This window comes from Chionomys nivalis, chromosome 25 (assembly GCF_950005125.1).
Source record: "Chionomys nivalis chromosome 25, mChiNiv1.1, whole genome shotgun sequence".
NCBI classification, from domain to species: Eukaryota; Metazoa; Chordata; class Mammalia; order Rodentia; family Cricetidae; genus Chionomys; species Chionomys nivalis.
In genome coordinates, this window is record NC_080110.1 from 18137089 (window position 1) to 18160359 (window position 23271).

General features: G+C 35.8%; 1 protein-coding gene across 16 annotated transcripts in view; it reads left to right on the forward strand.

Moving 5' to 3' along the window:
• Positions 1 to 23271, forward strand: part of Ppfia2 (PTPRF interacting protein alpha 2) — a 330645-nt gene that overhangs the window by 39230 nt on the left and 268144 nt on the right. For all 16 annotated transcript variants that reach the window (XM_057757739.1, XM_057757750.1, XM_057757738.1 and 13 more), the window contains one exon: positions 15424 to 15477. In XM_057757739.1, coding sequence (XP_057613722.1) covers positions 15424 to 15477 — 54 coding nt within the window. The remainder of the gene's footprint in view (positions 1 to 15423; positions 15478 to 23271) is intronic.

Genomic DNA, 23271 nt, shown 5'->3' on the forward strand with positions numbered 1-23271 from the left:
GGGTGTCAGTATTTAAGACAAGTTTGGCATAGAGTGGATAATCTAGTGGAGAGGGAAAACTGGGGTGGTGGAGATCAGCCACTCTCTGCCTGTGTATAGCGCCACCTCACAGGAGAGAATGCAGGCTTGGTACTCTGTGTAAATCTTGTCAAAAACTCATGGGTTGAGGAGTTCATTGTCCTTGAGGGTTCATCTTAGTACTGTTGTTGAACTAAGTTGTCAAGGCCCCAAACTGGCTGCCATATACTGATGTTTATGACCAAAGACAAGGCCACTGTCAGCTTTCGTCAGAGAAACTTCTCGTTACAATGAACTGTGACGAATGTGGAACTGTGGTTGTTCAAAGTGCTGAGAATAAGGGAGAGTGGCTTGCTCTGTTCTAAACAGGATATCTATATACTCTGCCTTCTCAGGTCTCAGGAAATATCGCAAATGAGGGAGTAGAAAGAAAGAAAATAGGAAAATGGAGGGAAGGGCTGCAAATTGCTATCTTCTGGCCAGCTATGGCAATAGCATTGATGAGATCACAATAGTAACAATTGCCTGCTTTGAGTTTTCCTGGAGCCAGTTGTATAAGAAAGGGACTCTGAGGTCCTTACCCCTCCCTGCTAAGCTATTGGCTTCCTATGGATTTGGATTCATTATCTTTAGTTTTGTTTCTATTGGATAGCCTGTCAGGCTCCACTGGATGGTTAAAAGCCCATGATCACACCCACAGCCCTGACTAAAGCCACTGCTTCACAAAACAAAGAGAACAGGGCAAGGAGACTTTTAGGGGAGGAGGGGTCGTTGACAGATGTGGGACTTAAAGAGAGAGCAGGGAGTAAAAGTAATATGCATGTGTGAAAATCACAAAGAACAAATTTAATTAACCTTTATAATGCAGTTAGTGGCTACAGTAAAGGAAAGTAACAAGCGAGGAAAGGGAGAAGAATATGAAAAAAACACTTAGCTAATGCAATTGGTCAGTGCATTTCTCTATGGCAGGGGTGTGTGCAGACCTACACCAGTATGAAAACTGAGCCATCATGCGACTCTTAGAACAGATGATGTCATTGGGGTTTCTTAGGTGTTTTGCCTGCTGCCCTGATTTTTCTCATTCCTGTCCAGAAACAAGTTAGAGAGGACATTCAAAAATCTATCCCCTAACATTTTCCAATGTCTAGTCTCCTTTGATTGCCTCTTTTCTCATTTATACACTTCTTGAAGATCAAGCTTTCCAACTATTTTCTTCTTTGCTCTTTTTACCTGTCAAAAACATTCAACTTCTTTTTGTGTATTAATTAAAATGAACAAAAAGAATCAACTTGTGATTTATCAGGACAGTCATGGACTGATGAAATTACTCTGCTACAAAAACCCCCACTTGGTATGGGTGGAGAACTGTGCCCCAAGTTTTCATATACTGGAGAGAATGGCATACTACAGATAGTTATTGACATTTACGGACATCTTATTATATTTCATGAACATTTCTTGAGGTTTTATGTAGTATGTGTCATCTAAATCTTACAAAAATCTGTTTAGTTGGCTTTTATTCTTTTTTATTTTCATAGACAATGTAACTAAATAACTCAATTAAGTGGATACATTTAAGTAATTTCCAAGGCAAGACTTAAATCTAAGTCACCTTTAAAAAGCTTGAGTTCTTGCCTTCAAGTTTTACTGGCTTAGAAATTAGAACACGATGTGGAGGCATGAGCTACCACTATACAAGCAGCAGGTGACATTTTTGAGATGTTGATGCTGTCCTGTTATGTCCTCTTAAATGCTAAAATCACTTTGCCCTCAGCCCTGACACCAGAGCTCTCCCTAACACCTACAAGCAGGCACAGAGCAGATTCAGCAACCACTCTAGCGATAACATTTGCTAGATGTGAAGACGAGGCAATGTTGTCGTCACTCTCCTGCATTTCACCTCATCTTCCCAAGAGCTCCCTGGAGAAGGCACCTTGCAGGGGACAGAAATTCATTAACTAGGGACCTGGACAGAAGTTTTCCTCTTCATGCTGTTAATACTTTCCTAAAACATCTTTGCAGATCCATCAGTAAAGGTTGGCTCTCTAAGATGAACTCTATTTTATTCACAAAATTAGATAAAGGACAAATTATCAATACTCCCATATACAACATGAAAAGTCAAGCTGGAAGATCTAAAGTTTGCCTACAAGCCTGATGCCCCAAGTTCTGTCAGTCTCTCCCATGGTAAGAGAAAAGAACTGAATCACAATTTCCTATGATATCACACACACACAAATGCACACATGCAACACATGAATGAATACATGCATGCATATTTCCAACTCTTGCAATACTCATTGTACACATACACAATAATAGTTAACAATAGCTAGGCGGTGGTGGCGCACGCCTTTAATCCCAGCACTCAGGAGGCAGAGGCAGGCGGATCTCTGTGAGTTCGAGGCCAGTCTGGTCTACAAGAGCTAGTTCCAGGACAGGAACCAAAAAGCTACAGAGAAACCCTGTCTCGAAAAATCAAAAAAAAAAAAATAGTTAACAATACATTTGATAGCTAAATAATATTGAAAAAAGTAAGAGATGGGCATTATTTGACTCACATGATGTACTCATCTTCACAAACATGGGCCATAGATCTAAAGGGATGATTTTAGCAATGGCTAGGAAGATTTTTAATTATATATGAATCCAAAATTTCTGTGATAAAGATTTTAGGATATCTTTTTAGAAATATTTTAATAAATATGTTGTTATACAAAAATATTTTAAGTTTTTAATGACTTAATGTTATGGAAACATGGCTCATGTGGAAATATTTTCTTGATTGTAAGGATTTTTTTAACAACAACATAAAAATTTTATGTAGCCAAAATTGCATTATTCATGAGAGTCATATTGTAAAATATTCTCTATGACCTGCAAACTTATAAAAGCATCCTATGTATTCTGCAACAAAAGTTAATGTCTTCTTTAGCTGCTAGAAATAAATGTAGCTTTGTTGTATGTGATCAAGTGAAAGAAACACAGACAACTCACTAAAAAAAGAGTTGTATTATCTATTTAATCAATAGTAATTTGTTCCAATTTCTTGAGCTATGTTTCCTTTCTAGAGTCTTTTTGGGGGCTGGGAGATAATTGTCAGTAAAACGTTTGTTGCACAAGCTTGACAATGTGTGTTAGGATCCAGAGAACACACATAAAAGGCTGTTGATGGCTGAGCACACTCATAACTCCAGTGTTGGGGACGCAGGACAATCCCTGATGTTTACCGACTCTGAGTTCCAGGTTTACCTTTTAAAAAAATGGCATAAGGCAATGGAGTAAGATAGACAACTGGTGTTGGACACAGGCATGCGCACACGTACACATGTTCAGAGGCAGCCTTACACACATTCTAATAAATATCCACAGTACAAGGACGTAAACATCATACCCCCCTGCACACACAGACTAAATAGGTTAAAAGTAATTACCACCTTTAAAATACACATTTCCTTGTCCCATCTTCCATCCATAGTTATAAGAACAGCAAGAAATGATATAAACAAACAAATAAAGGACATATCTTCTACTTTTTCCTTCTTTTCTCCATAGGTAATAGAACAGCAAAAATTAGATAAACAAACTTTCAGAAGGGGCTTGGAACAAACCATAATTAAAGTGTTTTTGTCTGGTAGGCCCCAGTTAATGAGATTTCTTCCTCTAACTCTATAGCCGCTGAAGAACATAAATCTTTATTGGATAACAAGGTTTACAATCTCTGATTACAAAAGCAGTAAATCTCAGATAAAGCTTTAGAATCTTAGATTCCAAATATTACTCGGAGGATAAAGTAAAATCCACTAGCATTCACATACGTTTGTAAGATGCATGCAATGGAATTTCTTTTGCATTGTTCAGAATAGAAAACATTAGTTTTTAATTTCATCAGCATAGAAGTTATTTTTTTTGTAACAAATGTCTCTTTATTCTTACCACATTTGCTCCAGTATTCACCCAAATACTATTACAGTATTCGTATGTATTCAGGGTCGACACACCATTTCTAATTTGTTTAAAAGTTATTGTTAGACCTTCCCTTGTTTGATCATTCTAGTTTTATTTTAAGCGAAGGGATATATTCACTAAAACATAAACTCATATTTCTTTAATTTCTTAGATTTATTTATATGTAGAATTGTTTTGCTAACTTCACATGTATAATTTCATCATGTTGGTGCCTAATACCCTTGGAGGTAAAACAATGCTTTAGATTTTCTAAATAAGATCTACTGAGAGATGTAACCTGCCATGTGGGTACTGAGAACCAAACTTGGGTCCTTTGAATAAGGAGTCAGTGTTCCAAACCACTGAGCCTCCTCCAGTCCCAGTTCTGTTTGTGTGCGTAATTAATGAACACACTGATCAGACAGGTGCCAGGAAATAGCTCCATGAAGAGACAAGTCTCGTACTTTGAAAAAACACTGAGGAATAACACCAGGAGAACACCTATTACAATCAGGAAACATTTCTACTAGTGCTTTAAATGTTCTAGAAAACTCTTTGCTAATTTCAAATATCTGTTTTACCTGATTAGACATTCCCTTCCTCAGAGTAATTCAATATGTGTTTAGTCAGAAAGGAGAGTCATTTGGAGGTGAGGCATAAATATAATACATGTTTTTCTTATTAGTTTTTCAATATTTCAGAATAATTTTCTGTAATGTCATACAATGTAACATTTAATAAATTGATAACACATTAAGGTCTTAAGAAATATTTCCCACGATATGTCATTTGAACTGATTTCTTTATGAGAAAGAGTCATTTAAAGAGAGCGGGACATTTAGTTTTAAGTTGACATCATTACACAAATAAAATACATCCTTTAATTAAAACTTAAACTCTTAAGAGATTCCTTATTTTTTCCAGTAAGCCAAGTACTTCTTTTTTTAAGCATTACATGGTTATAGGTCATTTCAATAATAAAAAACATTCCATATTAATAATAAATGTGAACTTAAGATCACGATTTAAGTGTTCATATAAAATAATGTGTACTGCTAGAGAGGTCAAGGTCAAAAGGTAGAACACTGATTCCTCTCAATTATCTTTTCATGTTAGCAGGAAATCACATAGGAGAGGGATAACTGAATCCCACTTTAATAGGTTAAATTATTTTCTGCATATCTCCAAATAAGTGTCCAAGATAATCTTTAATTCATTACTCAGAGAAGAATTCATGACCTGGTTCATAAACCTGCTTGAGCTAAATCAAGCAAATCAAATAAAAACATAGAACTATCTGTTCTGTAGAAACAAGAATGTTTTGCTGAAGGCATTACATACGGGAAGCCTTCAAAAGACCTTGTTTAATTAGGTTCCAATAAAATCTGTGGCAATGCTGAGGCCACGTTTTGGCTTTGTAAATAAGCCAAGTTACTTTCTGGGGTTGGAAGTCAGATGTGAGTTCTGTGTAAACTTGAGTCTATCAACGTATGAGTGCTTTTCTCATGGCTCACTCAGTCACAAGTGTCTCTTCTGGAAGCTCTGTTGCTGCATCATTCACAGTTCAGTGATGACATTGGAAAGACCACAGCCACAGATCTGGGAGAGGCACCAACAAGCCCAGATTCTTCTTATGGAAATTAAAATAGAACTAAAACTGAATTCATTAATGAAGCTACTGCTAAATTGCTTCCATTTGTGGTGCATACATATTTTCCTTCCCAACAACAGTTTGAGACTAACACTATTTTGTGGGTTTTTTTTTTTTTTTTTTTTTTTTTTTTTTTTTTTTTGGTGGGGAGTTAAGTAATGGAAGCAGCTGAAGATCCTATGTCTAAATTTTGTCGGAGTTCACATTAAAACACTGGTATATTGGCTTGAAAGTTCATGTTTGGAAATACGTCACATGCACTAATAACACTAAATTACATGGCCTGAAATCGTAGTCAATTGATGTTGGATTATATTTTCACCTGATTTTTTGGCTGCAAACTTTAATTCTCGTTTTTGGGGACTGTGCTTGCTCAAACAATTATATAACATAGCAGTGGGAATTGTAGAATGAGGTCATAAAATTGCCTAAGGAACTAGAACTGGAAAATATGAAATAAAAATCCAATTATAAGCAGCAGAAATGAACAGCTATGTGCTGCCTGTAATCTGAGCAGAAAATAAGATTGCTAAAGGGAATAGATATTTAATTTTGACTGATGGCATTCTATGCAAAATAAAAATGAATCATTTGTCATAAAGGAAAATCCTCAAGATGATATATATACATATTTAGAGACCACACTATGTACCATATACCATATGATCATTGAATAGATACTTTCATTATGTGGTTATATCATTGATCAAAGTGTGAGTTAAATCAATTAAATAAAGTATCTCAAGTTTTAAAATGAATGCATGAACCACCTGCTCTGACTGTTAAAATTAATTGATAAAATTTTTAGCACTTTAAAGAAATTCTTATCAATTTGACCTGGCTATTCCTACATCACTGAGAGGAAACAGTTTCTTCAGGAGATTCTAAATCTGCTTTGATATAGCTTTTGAGTACCACAAGTGAACCTAACAGTTATATTCACAAACTGATTGCCAAAAAGTGAATGATCCTTACACGTTTAAAACTGGTCAAGCAAATAGAAATGTCAAAGAAATATCAAACAAGAATGTTGTAAATTGTCCAAACTATTTTTATGAAACATGTTGATAATTTTAACAATAGACACAATGAGTTATAATTAGTTATAGGAACATAAACATTATCTTGTTCTGGACTTTATTTCTTTTATTGGTTCATTGATACAAAATATTTATAGTCTAAGTCATTTTATTTTTTAATCAATACTTAAGTGATAAGAACACAAAAATGAGTGATAGGCATGCATGAGTATCTATTTAGTGTTAGTAGTGTATTCCTATGTAAATAGGAAAACTTATTGGCTTACAATAACTATTATTTCAGAAAATGGATAGCTAGGAGTTCAATGTAGTTTAGGCTGGCCCTCTGTATCAGGATTTCACACAAGAGTGCAATCAAAGAACAAGATGGGGCAGATGTCATCTTAGTCTTCAGATGTTTTGAGGCTACAAAGAGGATGCTGTGTTTAATTAGCTTGAGTGTGGTGTGTTTAGGCTTTGGGCTGATCACTGATGTGAGACATTAGTTTCTGGCCTCAAGGAATCATGAGAGAAGGGGAGACAGGAGAGATGAGAGGGAGAAAGGTTTTCGGATCTACCTCAGAAGAGCAATCAATCCTATGACTTTTGACAAATTTGTCTGAGTTTCAGTCAAGGAAAGGAGATTAAACAAGAGCATAAATACCAAAAGGGGACCATTTTAATTCTTGAAAAATATTCCTTTCACAGTTTCCAAACAAAAAAATTACTTGTGTTTGAAATTGTTCTACAAGAGTTCTTTATCATTCCCACCTCTTTATCCCTCTCCCCAAGCTCCTCCTTTGTTCCCCAACTCATTCACAAAATCATGACTTATCTTTAGTTATTATTGTTTTACACACACACACACACACACTCAGAAATGCATGCACACGGGCACACAAATACCTGCCTGCTGAGTTCAGTTGGTGTTTCTTCTGTGTGTGTGTGTGTTTAGGAATCACTCTTTGGAATTTGATAACCTATCAGGGTATTGTTCCTGAAAAAGTCTGTATTCTGGATTTCAGCAGAATGGACTGTAGCTCTTCATCTAGGGGTAAGGGATAAGGGTCTTATGAGATTCTCCAAATCCATGCTAGCATGCCAACTGGTGGTGCCATTGTGCAGGTCTTGTTTAGCTAGTCTATTTTGGACAGTTTCCCTGTCTTAGATTGAAGACACCGTCTGTTAGCAGGCATCCTCTGCTGTTACTGTAATCTTTCATCCTTCTGCTCTTTCTCCCATGGTGTTCCTTGAACCTTAGGTATAGTGTTGTGCTGTAGATATATCAGTTGATGTTGGGCAGCTCATGATAAGTTTTTCTCTGTGTTTGACCGGATGTATATTTCTGTAGTGGATCCTAGGGGAGAACCTTCTGTAGAAACTTTCATAAACCAGTGCATTTCCCAATTGCATTCTTAACACTTACCCTTATTGCCCCCAAAAGTGTAACTTTTATCTTTCATTAAAGAAGCTTCATGTGCCAGGAGACAGAGACTGAAAAGTGATCCTAATAGTATTGTAAATTAAGTGTTCCCAGCTTCCTCCTTACCTCCCTCCTCCTTTCTCTTCTTTTTCTTATGGAATTTTTCCTAAATTCTATTGTGCTGTGATTAAACTTTGCTTTCAGCTTTCATCCAGCAATGTATTGTTATTGGTATACTCACTTTTAATCATGTACAAAGGCCCTGTCAGTGTAGTCTGAAAAATAAAGTAAATTTACTTACCTCCTCCTAAGGAGTTTAGAGTGGAGGTGTTCAACTTTGGGGAGAATCTGTTGGTATGATTCATTTAAGGCTGGTGACTAATTCAAATGAAATCATGCAATTGTTGCTAAGGGTTCACAGCCTCAGAACACAAAAGATGATGTATCAGGAGAGAATTATTACTGCCCACAAACACAGTTTCACAGAGTTCTCTAGAAAAACCCACACTTGTGGCTAGAGTGATATCTCAGAAGTTGAGCACATTAGGGCTCTTGCAGAGCACATGGGTTTAGTTCCCATAACCCACATAAGGACATTCACAACCACCAGTCCAGGTCCAAGTGATTTAATGATCTTTTATCTCCTCCATGAACACCTACACTCATATATATATATACTTTTCCCATAGACACATGTGGATAATTTAAAATATATATATACAAGACTGCCTATTCAAAGCAGAACATCTCATCCATCCCCAGCTAGGAATTTTTTTAATGAAAGGGAACACATATGCTGATGCTGATATAAGGTAATACAAACATGGAGACGAGTAACATGGAAATTCATCAGAAAAGGTGATCTTTCCTGCCAGGTGGTTTTAGGAAGTGTCACTTTATTTGCAATCTGAGAAATTATTTTTTTTTTATTTTAAAGTTTTTATTCATCTTACATACCAACCACAGCTCCGCCTCCCACCCCCACCTCTCCCTACACCCACCAACTTCTCAGAAAGGACATGGCCTCCCATGGATCTGATCCTTGTGCATGAGATGTTCTTTTGGAACCCATTCCTTATGGTGGGCTGCCTTGCTCAGCCTTGGTGCAGAAGGGAGGGGCTTGGTCCTGCCTCAACTTCATTCCTTGTGCCAGAAATCTGAAATATTCTTACAAACGTCTTGAGTTCAGGGCAAAGAAATTCCCTTTATTTCTATATCATATTTCACAAGACTGCTCACCATCTACCTTTCATAGTAAAAGGGACCTAATAAGGGAAGAGATGAAAAGTTGTGATATATATATATATATATATATATATATATATTTGTGTGTGCGTGTATATATATAATATATATATATATGCTAAATTTAATGTTAAATACACCTATCTGTAAAGATTCTTCTTTCTACCCACTGAAACCTTCTTTGCCTCAAATCTTCTTCACCCGGTTTCAGTTCTTCAGACGGTTAGCATATATTAGCCTTGTTTCCCAAGTTACTACGCAGCATTCCAAAAAGCCCCTCTAATTCTTTACTCACATTTGAGCAGATGCAAGAGCCCATAGCCATTGAAATGCATTGTCTCTGGATTCAGCATTTAAATCTGTTCACTTATTAGTTAGCTGCATGACCTTTCTTGAGTCATTCAACACTAAAAGTCCCAGACTGACCATCTTGGAAAATGTGAACTGAGACCAGGCTTACCTGGTTGCTGTTTAATGAAACAGTGGACAGTGCCAGGAGGCGTCTGAGCATAGTAAGTGCCCCGTCAATGCTAATTACTGCTGCCCAATAGTTTCTAAGGGAACCTAATATGCATTCCAAGACAAAATACAACTCCGAATTACTGTCACTCTATACAACTTACTACTACAACTGCTGTGTTTTAACCCTTCACTTCTCCGAATCCCTTCATCTGTTGCTCTGTGCCTTGGCTCTGCCTTAGATTTAAAAAACAAAACTTTAAGTCAGAAGGGTATCACAGACTGAATTCCATACTTCAGGTGTGGTGTGGTTCGTTATGCTGGTTAAGTAAAGTATGTTTGGTGACTGACTTTTCTTTGATATTGTGAGTTCCCACAACACTCTGAATGCTAAAAAAGCTTTGACTTACTTTACCGTTACCTTTCTCCTATGAACAGCATATCACCTCACCCACATTTTATACTCAGCTGTTCCTTATGGAAGGAGTTAACTGTAGAACTGGAAGAAAATGCAGATTTGAGATGAACCACGCTCAAAAGTAAAAGAAAAATTCTTATTTTTTTAGAACTTTGGACAACATTATTTTGCCTGTCCAAGTGATATTTATAAAATTGGTTTGTGCATTTTCTATTTCTCTGCCCCCTACCCTAGAAAATTTACCCTGTAATTTTGCCAAAAAACAAAACAAAACAAAAAACAAACAAACAAAAAAAAACCACTAACAGCTTAAGCCTCATTAAGAAATTCAAGTTTATTAATTGGATGTTTGCCTTACGGAGCCTACACATTTTTTTTTAGTGAAAGATTGTTTCTATTAAACAGCATGTAAAAACTGAAGGATTCCCTAAAAGAAAAAAATTTGTCTTCTCTTACCCATTCCTTCCGCTGTGAACTTACAAAAAATATTACAGAAAAGTAAACATTATTGATGTTTAACAACTCTGAAGTATTTCCTTATGCTAGGCACTTTTACTAATGTCCCAAACATTGATTCATTCATTGTAAAATGTTGTAGGTATTATGTCCATAGCCAGTGCTTTCATATGGAGAAAATGTATTGCATTGTGTGTTATCTAGGCTTTTTTTCTCTTTTCATTTCATCCCTTCATATGAGCTAAAAACCTTAGTATGTATAGAAATGTAATGCCTCAATATGACATCCCACAGCTGAGGGCTAGTCCCTTAAGTGGGTGTCTCATTAGTGATATATGATAGAATCCAATGGCAACTAAGCTTGAGGTTATAACACTGGTTTCAACAGCTTTTTCCTACGTTCCCCAGCTGTGGGATCTTGGGTATGTAATTCATTATTTTGTTCATTTCTGAATTTTATGAAGACACATTGTGCAAACACTGTTGCCCCGTGCTATGATTTCCAAGTAACGCATTTTTATAAAAATAAGAAATGCTTTACCACACATACGGCGAGCTTCAGAGATTTTTAGCAGAATGATATCACAGGCTTTATTCATTTGCTCAGTTGTTCTGCATTCACTAAATGCTTACTGAGCTCTCCTGTGTGGTAATCTTGCTAGAGGCTTCAGGGTGGCATTCATCACCTGCTGGACAGTGACAAACAACACTATTCTTGTATTTTATTCTTTTATATTCAAGCATTACATAACTTTCTGCTACTCTCAGTCCCAGTTATTTACCTTTATCCTGGATCCGCCAAATTATTGAGGCCTCTGTTAATTGCTCCTTCATTATACACGTTTCTGTAACTTTTTTGAGTTTCATGTTTCTTACCCTAAGTGAAACCTTGGCTGATTTAAACAAGTTAATTTTGGTAGTTTGGTAGTTAATCTTGCACTTTGGTAAGTAAAGTGAGTCAATTAATGAACTAAAAAGATGCTTGAGGATTGTGCACTTTGAACAGAATAAGAAATATATGCAAAGATCCTGGTATAGAAGCCGTGTTTGTATTGGTTATTAATTAGTACACTAGTGAAGACTAACATGATTTGAATAGCACAAGATGCAGGGAGCATCACAAAAGATGACAATAGAGAAAGTGTCTGAATTGAAACATAGGGAAAGGCAGAGCATACTAAAAAGCTGAGTTTTATTCTAAGATTTTTGAAAAACCTTATGCTGGTTTGAGGTAAAAAATTAGTTATTCAAATTTGAACTCAAAATAGAGAATGTAAGATGTAATGAAGATAAGAACAGATTTATAAGTAACAATTAGATTGCTGCTTACTTAGATACTCTTCAATTATCCCAAGAGATTAGGATACTAGGGGTAGTGAGAGGTAGCTAAGTTAAACTTCTTCTGTTAAGACACTTGTGGTAGGATTGGAAGATAAATTTGGACCTGAGCAGCTAGTGGTCATCCAGTCACTGAATCAGGTACACCAGTTTGGAGAAGTGGGGGTGAAAACTTGATGGGATGTTTCATCAGCTTAATATAACCTAACCACAGAGATATTCAAATATAAATTGTCTATCAGAGGATAAACAGAGGCTGAAAGTAGAATTCAGAACGTCTCAGGACTGGAGAGATGACTCAGGAATTAAGAGTGCTTGTTGCTCTTACGGAGGGACAGAGTTCAGTTCCCAGCACCTGCTCATGTTGAAAGGCTCACAATCGTCTGTAACACCAGGTCCAAGAGAGTTGAAGTGCTCTTTTGGCTTCAGTGATCATCTGCATATATGCAAACACACAGAGAGACCCACACATACACACAGTAATAATAAAATAAATAGAATGATAAACTTTAAAAAGTATCTCATTAGCATGAATAACATTTAGAATAATAATACTAAATAAAATTATATAAAGAATTAAAGGCAATGAAATTCAACAAGAAAAATATAAGTTTCAAGGATGGAGCACTTAATCATGCCAATATAACTTAATGATCAAGAAGATGGTTGAAAGAATGTTGATCATTTAATTTAAAAAATAATATGTCATTGGGAACTTCGATGGAAGGTGTTGAATAATGTACTGCAAATGCTGTCAACAGGAAATGGGACAGAGGTGAAATTTGAAAGAATTCTTTAAAAAACCAGAAATATTCAATTGTGATATTGCCTTAAGTATTATCATGAAGTAATATTCAAGAATAAGTATGTGATAAGACACAGTTATTTTACTATTTAGGTAAACTCCACTGATATCAATAGGTTTTAGAAGGGCTGCTTAAAGCTATCTAATATACTGCATATTGAAATATGATGCCATTTCCCAAAGAACCCCTGCTATATAGTATGATATGCTATAATACTACATATAGTATGCTATAGTACCAAATTATAAATATGCCTACATTAGTTTACTACTTTCCACACAACAATATACAACATCTTGCATAACATGGCTCAAACAGAACACTTTTTCAGACAATGTTGGGAGCTAGATCTCTGACATCAGTGTGATACCAGCGTAGGTTTCCTCAGATGCCTCACCCCTTGGCTTTCAAGTAGACATTGTTCTGTGCCTTTCTGTAGACCACTTCCAGTCTGCCTCTATCCTCATCTCTTTCTCAATTATGAGGATATCAGATTATTCTCTTGAATCACTATATGAAAAATTTATGTGCAATTATTTTTAGATATTTAGGTAGTAGGGATTGGTGATTTCAGCATATAATTTTAGGATTAAAAATTTATCTTATCACACCCCTAAATCTGATTATTTATACTGTTTATTGATGGAAATATTTATTACCATGCTTTAAGTATTTTTCTGTTATATGAAGTGACTTGTGAGAAAGTAACACTTTATGTTCAGTTAAAAACTGCTACCATTTATGAAGGTAATCTGGACTATATGATTTGGGTGAAAATAAATTCAATAGGTTATTTGTGCTGGATAGCTTTGTGTGAACTTGATGTCAGCTAAATTCATCCAAGAGGAGGGAATTACAGTTAAGAAATTGCCTCCAAAATACTGGGCTTCAGGCAATTGCTTAATTAGTGATTGATAGAGGAGAGCCCGACCCATTGTGGTGCTGCCATCCCTGGGCTGGTTTCCTTGGTTTCCTTAATAAAGTAGGCTGAGCAAACCATGGGTGAGGCAAGCCAGTAAGCAACACCTCTCTATGGTCTCCTGTATCAGTGCCTGCCTGCAGGTTTCTCCTGTTTGAATTCCTATCTTGATTTCCTTCAATGATTAACAGTAATACCAGATTTAAGCCAAAATAAACCCTTTCCTCCCTAAGTTACTTTGGTCATGGCATTTCATCATAGCAATAGCAGACCTAATTAAGACATTATTCATAATTTGAATTTCTTCCTTTGTATTGCCTTTGGTATGAGATTATTTTTAATTATGTATCTCTTTCCTATGATTGAATATTTCCAGATATATCTTCTTTTTATATTTTATTTTTTAAACAACATTTTCTCATTTTTCGTATCAATCCCAGTTCCCACTCCCTCTCTTTCTCTGGCTTCCCCCCCACTCCACCTCCCCATCTACTCCTTGAGGCATTAAGGCTTCTCATGGGGAGTCAACAAAGTCTAGTAGGACTTTGATCACTTTGAGGCTGGACTAATCCTCAAATTCTGTGTTGCCTGGGTTATATGTTGCAATGTGGAAACAATTCCATGGAGTTTTTAACATAACAGAAAAAATAAAGTTATAAATCAAGACGTTTGTGAAACATTGTAAAGACAATGTGTAAAACATTGGCGGAAACATCAGATAATCAGGTTACAGCAAGATGGGGGACAGGGGCTGCCTTCGATGTTATGTGACAGTAACTCAAACCTAAGGTCCAATTAAGTCAATATATTTCAAAGATTTTATCTATTTGTTAGGGTGACGGTGTCAAGTATGGCTAGTAGCAGGATACCTTTGAGCAGACATGTGCGCGTGCGCGCCTGTGTGTGTGTGTGTGTGTGTGTGTGTGTGTGTAAGAGAGAGAGAGAGAGAGAGAGAGAGAGAGAGAGAGAGAGAGAGAGAAAGAAAGAAAGAAAGAAAGAAAGAAAGAAAGAAAGAAAGAAAGAGAGAGAGAGAAAGGAGATTACAATCATGTGAGATTTTATTTCAAAATCTGCCACTCCAGGTTATTCTGAAAAGTTATGAGATTGGTATCAATTACATCAAGCCCTAGAACTCATTTCTACAAATCGCTGCCTCTGAAACTCATGATAGCATCTTTCATTTCTGCACTCATAATAACTCTGGCAAGTAGAATCATTTCCGATGTGTTATCTTCTGTAGCTGTTAATTCAACATTAAGAATTAATCGTTTTGCAAGAACACCAAAGCTACCCATATCGCCTAGCATTTTATGCATGTGTTACAGAGTGAACCGTAGACAATTTAAAAATTTTGTGGATACAGTACCATGGCGAAGTAATGTTCTGAAGAATAATAAATTGATTGAGGTTATTTCCTTCTCTGTGTTGGATACCCTTTAGCTCTTTAAGACAAAGCATCTGTCTTCCTGTCTAGAGCCATTTTCTTTTCCTATTTCCACAGCAATCGCCTGCTTACCTTTATTTTTCCTTTTACACATTATAAAAAGTTAGAGAAAATAATTAACTATTTATATGTAATCTATTTAATAATTTTGTAGAATCCAATATCATCAGGAAACAAAAAGAACTGTAGCATCTAAGCTTTTCTGCCAATGACAATACACTGTGGGCCTGGATATTGCTATTTTGTAGTATTTAAAATTATCCCTTTTCCCTTTTTCAGGACATCGAATCACTAACAGGAGGGCTGGCTGGTTCTAAAGGGGCAGATCCACCGGTAAGTTAGACACTCATTAGATGTAAGAATTTCATTTCATAAAGAGTTACTGTTTACTACATGTCATATATTGAGGCTTGTTGAAAAAGTGTAACGTTGATTTTAGGAATGATCAGGTGGCTTGAAATGGTAATTTCTCAAATAATTAATCTATGTTCAAACTGGTGACACAGAAATAAAGAATTAGGGTGTGGCTTACTGGTTAACACCTGCCTAGCATACACAGTACTCTAGATTCAATTCACATTGCAAAAGATGAAAAATAGCAATTTTTTGAAAACATGAATAATTTCTATTCTAATAATAGGCTGTGATTGAGAATTTATAATTCTAAAGCTGAGTATTGGAATTGAGTTTCATAGTGTTTGATTTACACAGGAAAACTACAGCATGCTATGCTCTGTACTTATTCTCTATAGTGTTGTTTCTTTCCTACTCAACTCGAAAGTATTTTGGACAGCTAAGGATCAAGTTCTAAGTTACTAGAGCTATAACTTTTATTTTTTCATTTTAGTGGTGTGTAGCATGTATGTGTGTGCCTACATATTTGAATGTATGTAGGTACAGGTTAGGGATCACCTGCACATATGTGCATGTGTATGTAGAGGCCCATAATGAATTTTAGGAGCAACCCTCAACTGCTCTTTGACCTTTTCCATGAGGTGGGTCTGGTCTCTTATGAAAAACCAAAAATCATTTCTCTAGCCATTCTTATTAGCTAGCTTGCTCTGGTAATCCCCTGTGTCCTTATTTTAAATATAGAATTACAGGTGGGCACAGTGCCTACCAGACATTTTTGTAGGTTCTAGGGACCCAAACCGTATTCTGAATGTTTGAGGGGCAAGTGCTTAATCACTGAACAATAAGACCCCCAAGGATAAAGTTTAAGTGGTAAGAGGAGCTTGATGTATTGGAACATCATACCTTTTATTTTTTTTTTTTTTTTTTTTTTTTTTGGTTTTTCGAGACAGGGTTTACATCATACCTTTTATGGAGAAACTGATTCCAGATGGTTTTCTTGTCACTTCAGGCTTGAGAAACAAAATTCAGAGTATATAAATTAAATAATAAGTAATATCCAGTTTATGTTAGCAAATGGTCCATTGGTGGATTTTTATCACTCTTTGCTTTATCTGAATTTGGTGAGATTTTCATGAGAAGCATGCATGTGCTGACTAATTTGAGGTCAACATCATATAAGCTTGAGTCATTTGAAAAAAGAAACTCAATTGAGAAACTGTCTCTATAAGTTTGGGGTCTAGGGTGTATTTTTGCTTAGTGATTGATGAGGAGGGCCCAGCCCATTGTGGGTAGTGCTGTCCCTGGGCTGGTAGTTTTAGATTCTATAAAAAAAGCAAACTGAGAAAGTCACAAGTAACAACAGTCACCTACAGCCTCTGCATCAGACCCTGCATTTAGATTCCAACCCTTGCCTTTCTGTCCTTCAGTTAAGGACTACAGTCTGGCAGTGTAATCCAAATAAATCCCTTCCCTCCCCAACTTACTTTTGGACATAGTTTCACCATAGAAATACCATAACACGAACAACACATGGCCTAAGTTTATCAGATTTAGCTCCCTTAAAGTCTCAGTGAATGCTAAAATGATAACTTTGATTGCAGCTGCTTCCTGTCTAACACTGATGTGCTGTGTGATACACTATCATCCTGACTAACTGATATCTAGGAAGAACTCACCAGCATTTCCCATTTCCTTTCTGTAATCATCTTTTACATTCATACAGGAAACATGTTTGGATTCACATAGGTACTTATGCTATCCACAGAACTTCCAGTATTGTAATGTTTGGACAGATGAACTATAAGTGAACTTAAAAAGTCCAGTGACATGATTGACAGAAGGTGTTATACTTAAATGTTATAGGTGACTGCTCGGGTGACATATGCCACCTTCTGCTTTCTACACTGCATGCATATAGTAACACACAAATCAGAAATGAATGACTTCATCATATCATTTAAGAAAATTAGCTTCCCAGTATAAAATTTTGAGTGCGCAGGTAGTCTAGCTATTAAAATAAAAATGTAGAGCTCAATAAAAATGAATAAAATTAAAAAAGAAACCACTTTTAGTGGGAAAGGGTCATGGGAGAAGATGTGTTCGAAAGGCAACTTTTATGTATTACTTTAAACCAAAAAGGAAGAAGTATTGAATATGAAACTTTGGATAATGGGTAGAAAAATACACATATATAACACATATGCACACACAGACACAGATAGAAAAACACACATACCTGGCTTCTGTTTGTGCTATTTATTTTACTGGGATAACAAGTATTTTGTAGTCATGCTTATCTATTTTGAACTTATTTGAATATATTTGTCTTGTAACTTTGACAATGAGAAACAATTGAGCTGTAATGGTTTGTAAACGTGCAGGTGATCTAGGCATTCATTAACAAGCAATAGTCTACTGCCTCACATGATTGAAGAGTTAGCAGAAACATAATGTCATAAACTTTATAATGGGGAATTGCGTTTAGCTCTTTCTAAATTACATATAAAGAGGTCTTGGTATAGAGATGAATTGGAAATGGTAGCTAGGGTTTCTTCTTCATTTAAAAATAGCCCTTTTGTCTAATAGTAGAATTCCTGCTTACTATGACTGAGTCTCAAAGTTTGATTCCCAGAACTGTAAAATCACAATTAAAAGGGAAAAAAAAGTTAGAAAATCAGAATTTGGATGAAATTACACATATTTAAAATTTAGTTGAAGTTTATTTTTAATTTAAAATATGTCATAATAGATAATCAAATACTCATTTCTGTTTCAAACATTGTCTTTGGTACATGTATTCACAATATATTTATAAAAACATTCTCCCAATTTTGCCCATGAAATTTTCATTGGTACGAATTTCAAAGTCTATTAAAAGTAAAATTCAGTGAGCAGGAGCTGTGAATTACTGAATGAATGGTTTTATATGAGCAGAGTAGTTTATTTTAGAGTTTAATCTGATACTGAGACATTTTAAAGTACAAATGGAATATTAAAATTAAAATTTTGCTTTAGGTGCACATACGAATTAATTTTGAAGAATAAAATTGTAGAACTTGTTTTATGACAAAGAGTAGGATGTGTTTAATTAGTGTACCCTATGATATTATTAATAAATGGCAAGTCAGGTAAGATTAAATTTGCAGGACTCTGGAAACGTTTGATATTAGTTATTTTAATAAGAAAGGTTAAGTACAGATTTTGAAAACTCAGTAAGTCTCAGTTTCTTCAGAAAGAGAAAGTAATTTGCTATTTTTTCTGAAGTAACTCAAGAATATTTTAGAATGGCTTTATTTTTTGAAGAGTATGTTAATAAGGATAAACTCTGTTAATTAAATTTATTCATTAATTTGCATTCTGTAAACCCTCCTCTCCCCTCCCCCACCCCAATCCATCCCTCCTAAATCTTTGCTCAGAAAGGCAAAATTCTCCCATGGGTGTCAACAAAGCGTGGCATATCAAATTGAGGTGGACTGAGTTCCTCTGCTTATGTTAAGGCTTGGTAAGGCAACCCAGCATTAGGAACAGGTATTTAAAACCCAGCCAAAGCATTAGGGACTGGTTCTCTTCCCTCATGACCAGGAGATGGATGAGTAGACCAAGCCACAGAACTGTCACATAAGCAGAGGGCCTAGGCTGATCCTTAGCTGTGGTCCACATTCCATAGTCTGTGAGCTCCCATGAGCGGAACAGTCACTTCTGTGAGTTCCCTTATGATGACCCTAAGACCGCCCCACCCTTCACCCACCCCACTCACCCCACCCCTATGCCTATGTCTTCATCCCTACTGGGTTCATATAATCCTTCTCTCTTCTCCTCAAAAGTATTTCCTGTCCAAGTGCTTGACTGGAGATGTCTAAATTTATTTCCATCAGTTACTGGACTAAGGCTCTGATAACAATTGGAGTAGGTTTCAAATCTGATTAAAGGAGATGTCCAGCTTAGGCTACCTATCCACTATTGGTTGGAATCTTTAGCTGGAGTCATCCTTGTACGTTCATGGGAGTTTGCCTTGCGCATCAGATTTCCAGGTTTCCTAGTCTCTCTGGGGCTGTGGATTGTGGCATAGCTATCCTTTACTTTACAGATAATATCCATTTATGAGAGAGTACATACTATGTTTGTCTTTCATGGTCTGGGTTACTCACTTAGGATGATATTTTTTCTAGTTCCATCATTTCCATTCGAATTTCCTGATGTCACTGTTTTAAACAGCTGAGTAATACTCCATTGTGTAAATATGCTGCATTTAAGGATGTTTTAAAATAGAGAATCAAACAATGGTGATGTTGAGAATAGTGCTTCAGCTCTACATTGTATATCTATACTAATAGAATAATATTAGAATAGTAGAATATATTTATCCTAATAGAATAATAACTCTTCTCTTACCGAGAAAAGTGTTGTCTGTGAAATAATAACTTAAATTTGTCTTCAAAATTTTCTGAAAGGATGTTCTACATTCAACATAGGCGTCCCACTCGTAAAAATTAGATCACAGATTAATAGGCGGCATAAAAAGTTAGTATATGTTCAAATAGAAAAATTCATAAAGCAGACTGGATAATTGCTATCCAAAGAGCAATATATAATAGCTAAATAGTGCTCATATGTTTGTTTTGCAGTGTTGGAAGAAACAAAAAACAGTCTTGCTTGCATATGCTAAACTTGCCTTTACCACCAAGCTAAATTTTTAACACCAAAATCATAATTTGAAAATATATAAAATATATTCCTTCCTCGAAATATATGTATTCTACATCAGTATATTTAAACAAATATAAATTAAAATATTTACAAGGGCTGGAGAGATGGCTCAGTGGTTAAGAGCATTGACTGTTCTTCCAGAGGACCTGAGTTCAATTCCCAGCGACCACATGGTGGCTCACAACCATCTGTAATGAGATCTGGTGCCCTCTTCTGGCCTGCAGGCATACATGGAAGCAGAATGTTGTATACATAATAAATAAATAAAATATTTAAAAAAAAATATTTACAAAATGATTTGAGCTCATATTTCATAGTCACAGACTTTTTCTTGCGAATAATAGCTAAACAATAGAATTTTTAAAATGACTGTACAGAATATACCATGTAACATGTATTACAGATGATCTATAATTTACAAAAAAGAAGTTGTACATAGGTTACATTCAAATAGTCATATGATTCATTGTAAAGGAACTGAATGCCTACAGGTTTTGCTGGGAACCGTAAAACCAAGCACCCCTTTGCAGTGAGAGATGACTGCATACATAGTCATCTGGAAAGCAGGAAACTGGGTTGCACATCCCTGTGGCATGCACAGTATAAAGCATTACTCCCGTGAAGCATACAGGTGTTGACTAGCCTTTGAACTGGCATGCCAATTCTTCTTAAGCTGCAAACTAAATCCAAGTGTACATGTTGGGCTTAGAAAATCAGGTTGGCAAAAAGAAAAATGTAATGACACGTATTTCATCAGAACATGTACCAAAGGATTTATGGATTTATTTTCATATTTGGCTATATTCTGGAGCACAATTTGGAATATATTCTGTTTGTTAACTAGCATTCATACTCTGGAAAAACTGATGCTACTTAAGATCACGTGAATGAAATCTAATGAGTGATGTGGGCCAAACTTAAACTACATGAAGCATGTTCCTGGCTACATTGTAACACATATCAAGCAAATGGGAACACATTTTATTCTACTCCAGGGTATAATTGGGGTTTAAATCTGTCTCATTGCCTCACCCAGAAATTACAGCAAGAATGCTGCAGGAAATGTGGTTCCTTGGGTTTTGTTTTCCCACCATAAGCAGTAAATTATTTTTGTTTGCTGAATTTTGGACTGGGTCTATTTTTAATTGTTCTAAGATTCTTTTTGTTAAATGTCAATGGTGTTCTTCAGTTCTAGAGAGTGATGGATAAACGAACTCCCCATTCGGTTTGTCCCAGGCGTGATGCACACAATGTCCTGAACACTTTAGCTCTATTAATTTCCCCCACTGAGGAGCAGAAATTGCACAGTCTGTGTTTTTGTACTTTCTGTTCAGATTTTATAGCTTCTTGATAGTTCTTGCAATTTGGGTACACACACTGCAGAATTTTTTTAAATTCAATTTCCCGAGGCTGCTGCTTAGAGAAGGTTATAGGTTTTTCTAATTACAAATGGACTTAAAATTTTAAAACCTCCCAAACTCATTCTAAGTTTGAGTTTTCTCATAATAAGATAAAAAGTAATATAAATCTTATTTTTGATCTAATTTAACTTTTTGGCATCACAAATCTCACATCTAGCGTTTTTCATTCTATTTACTTCTAATTTGGTGAATGTTTGGGTATAAATCCTGTACAATGTATTTGATTAAGTTTTAGAGTTTTGCAATATAATGGGCAGACAGCTTGGTAAAAGCTAATTAAAGCATCATGTAGGTGAAGGGTCAGGTGTAAGCCAAGCACAAAGGCCACAAATCCAATTGATGAACAAACACACCAAGACAGCAAAGTAAGGTACCACTTTACGGTTGCAGGGTGAATAAAACAATTCTGGGTGAGGAGATGTGGCATGTGAAAAACTGCATCTATATATACCAAAAGTAAAATACCCGTGGGTGGACAGAGCAACGAGTAATGGGAGCAAGGATGGGAGATATGGTAAAACCAAATGCTAGAATTGTTACATTGGAGAAGGACATGGGAGGAGTTTGTATTCAGTACTGAGGAAATTAAGAAACTCTAGGAGTTTTCAAAAGTGAGGACAACCTTATTGGATTTTTCTTTATAATATCTTCTTGGCTACACTGAAGAATATATCAGAGAGAACAAACAAGAAGATCCATGAAAAGGTTTTTGCAGTCATCCAAAAGGGATCTTTACCATAGATAAATAGTAAGTGTGATAGTAATCATGAAAGGCTAGTAGAAGTAGGAAGGGCTAGAAGAATAATATCTAAAATAGGGTTCCAAGAGCTTAGAGAGAAGCCATGTATCTCAATGATCTGTAGCACAAAGGAGGAACTATAGCTCAGTGCAATTAGTCTGGCTTTTTAAAAAGAACTGGAAGAGAGGAGCTTCAGAAGCTCCAAACACAGCATAATGTTATCAAGATAGAAACGTAAATCCTCACAGATTCAACCAGAACATGCTGAAATAACATGCCACACTCCACAAATGCAGGTAATTGTATATTAATAGCATTTAAACTGAGAAACTGATAACATTGGATGCTTATTGTACAGACCTTGTACTCTTTTCTAACAACGTTTATTTTCTTTTTTGATGTTTTTCTTCTTTTTTATTAAGAATTTTTCTAATACATTCTTTTCCGATTTACAATGCTCTTCCCATGCCCACCCCTTCCCCTCCTCCTGTTTCCTCCACCTTTCCCCATTTACTTTCTTGATTCTGAACTATTGTATCAATTAATAGTAAATAATCTTTAATCTTAACAACTGAATAGGTAACTGAAAACATAGCAACTATGTTGATAAATTTCAGACTTGTGTGTTCAACTTAATATTTAACAAATCCTCTCGGATATTTAGTGTAATTTAAACCACTGCAAGTTAAACTCATATAGCTGACCTTTTGTACCCCTCTTCATAAGGCTACTACAATTTTACCCATATCAGCAGTTAGCTACTTCATACCTATTCTGACTGGAAGCAATAGCTACAGAGCTATATGGCAAGATATATCTTCACAGTTATTCTGGAATACCCCAGACTCTCACTACTTCTCTTAGACTATCTCAGTGGACACACCCACAATCTTTCTTAACATCTGA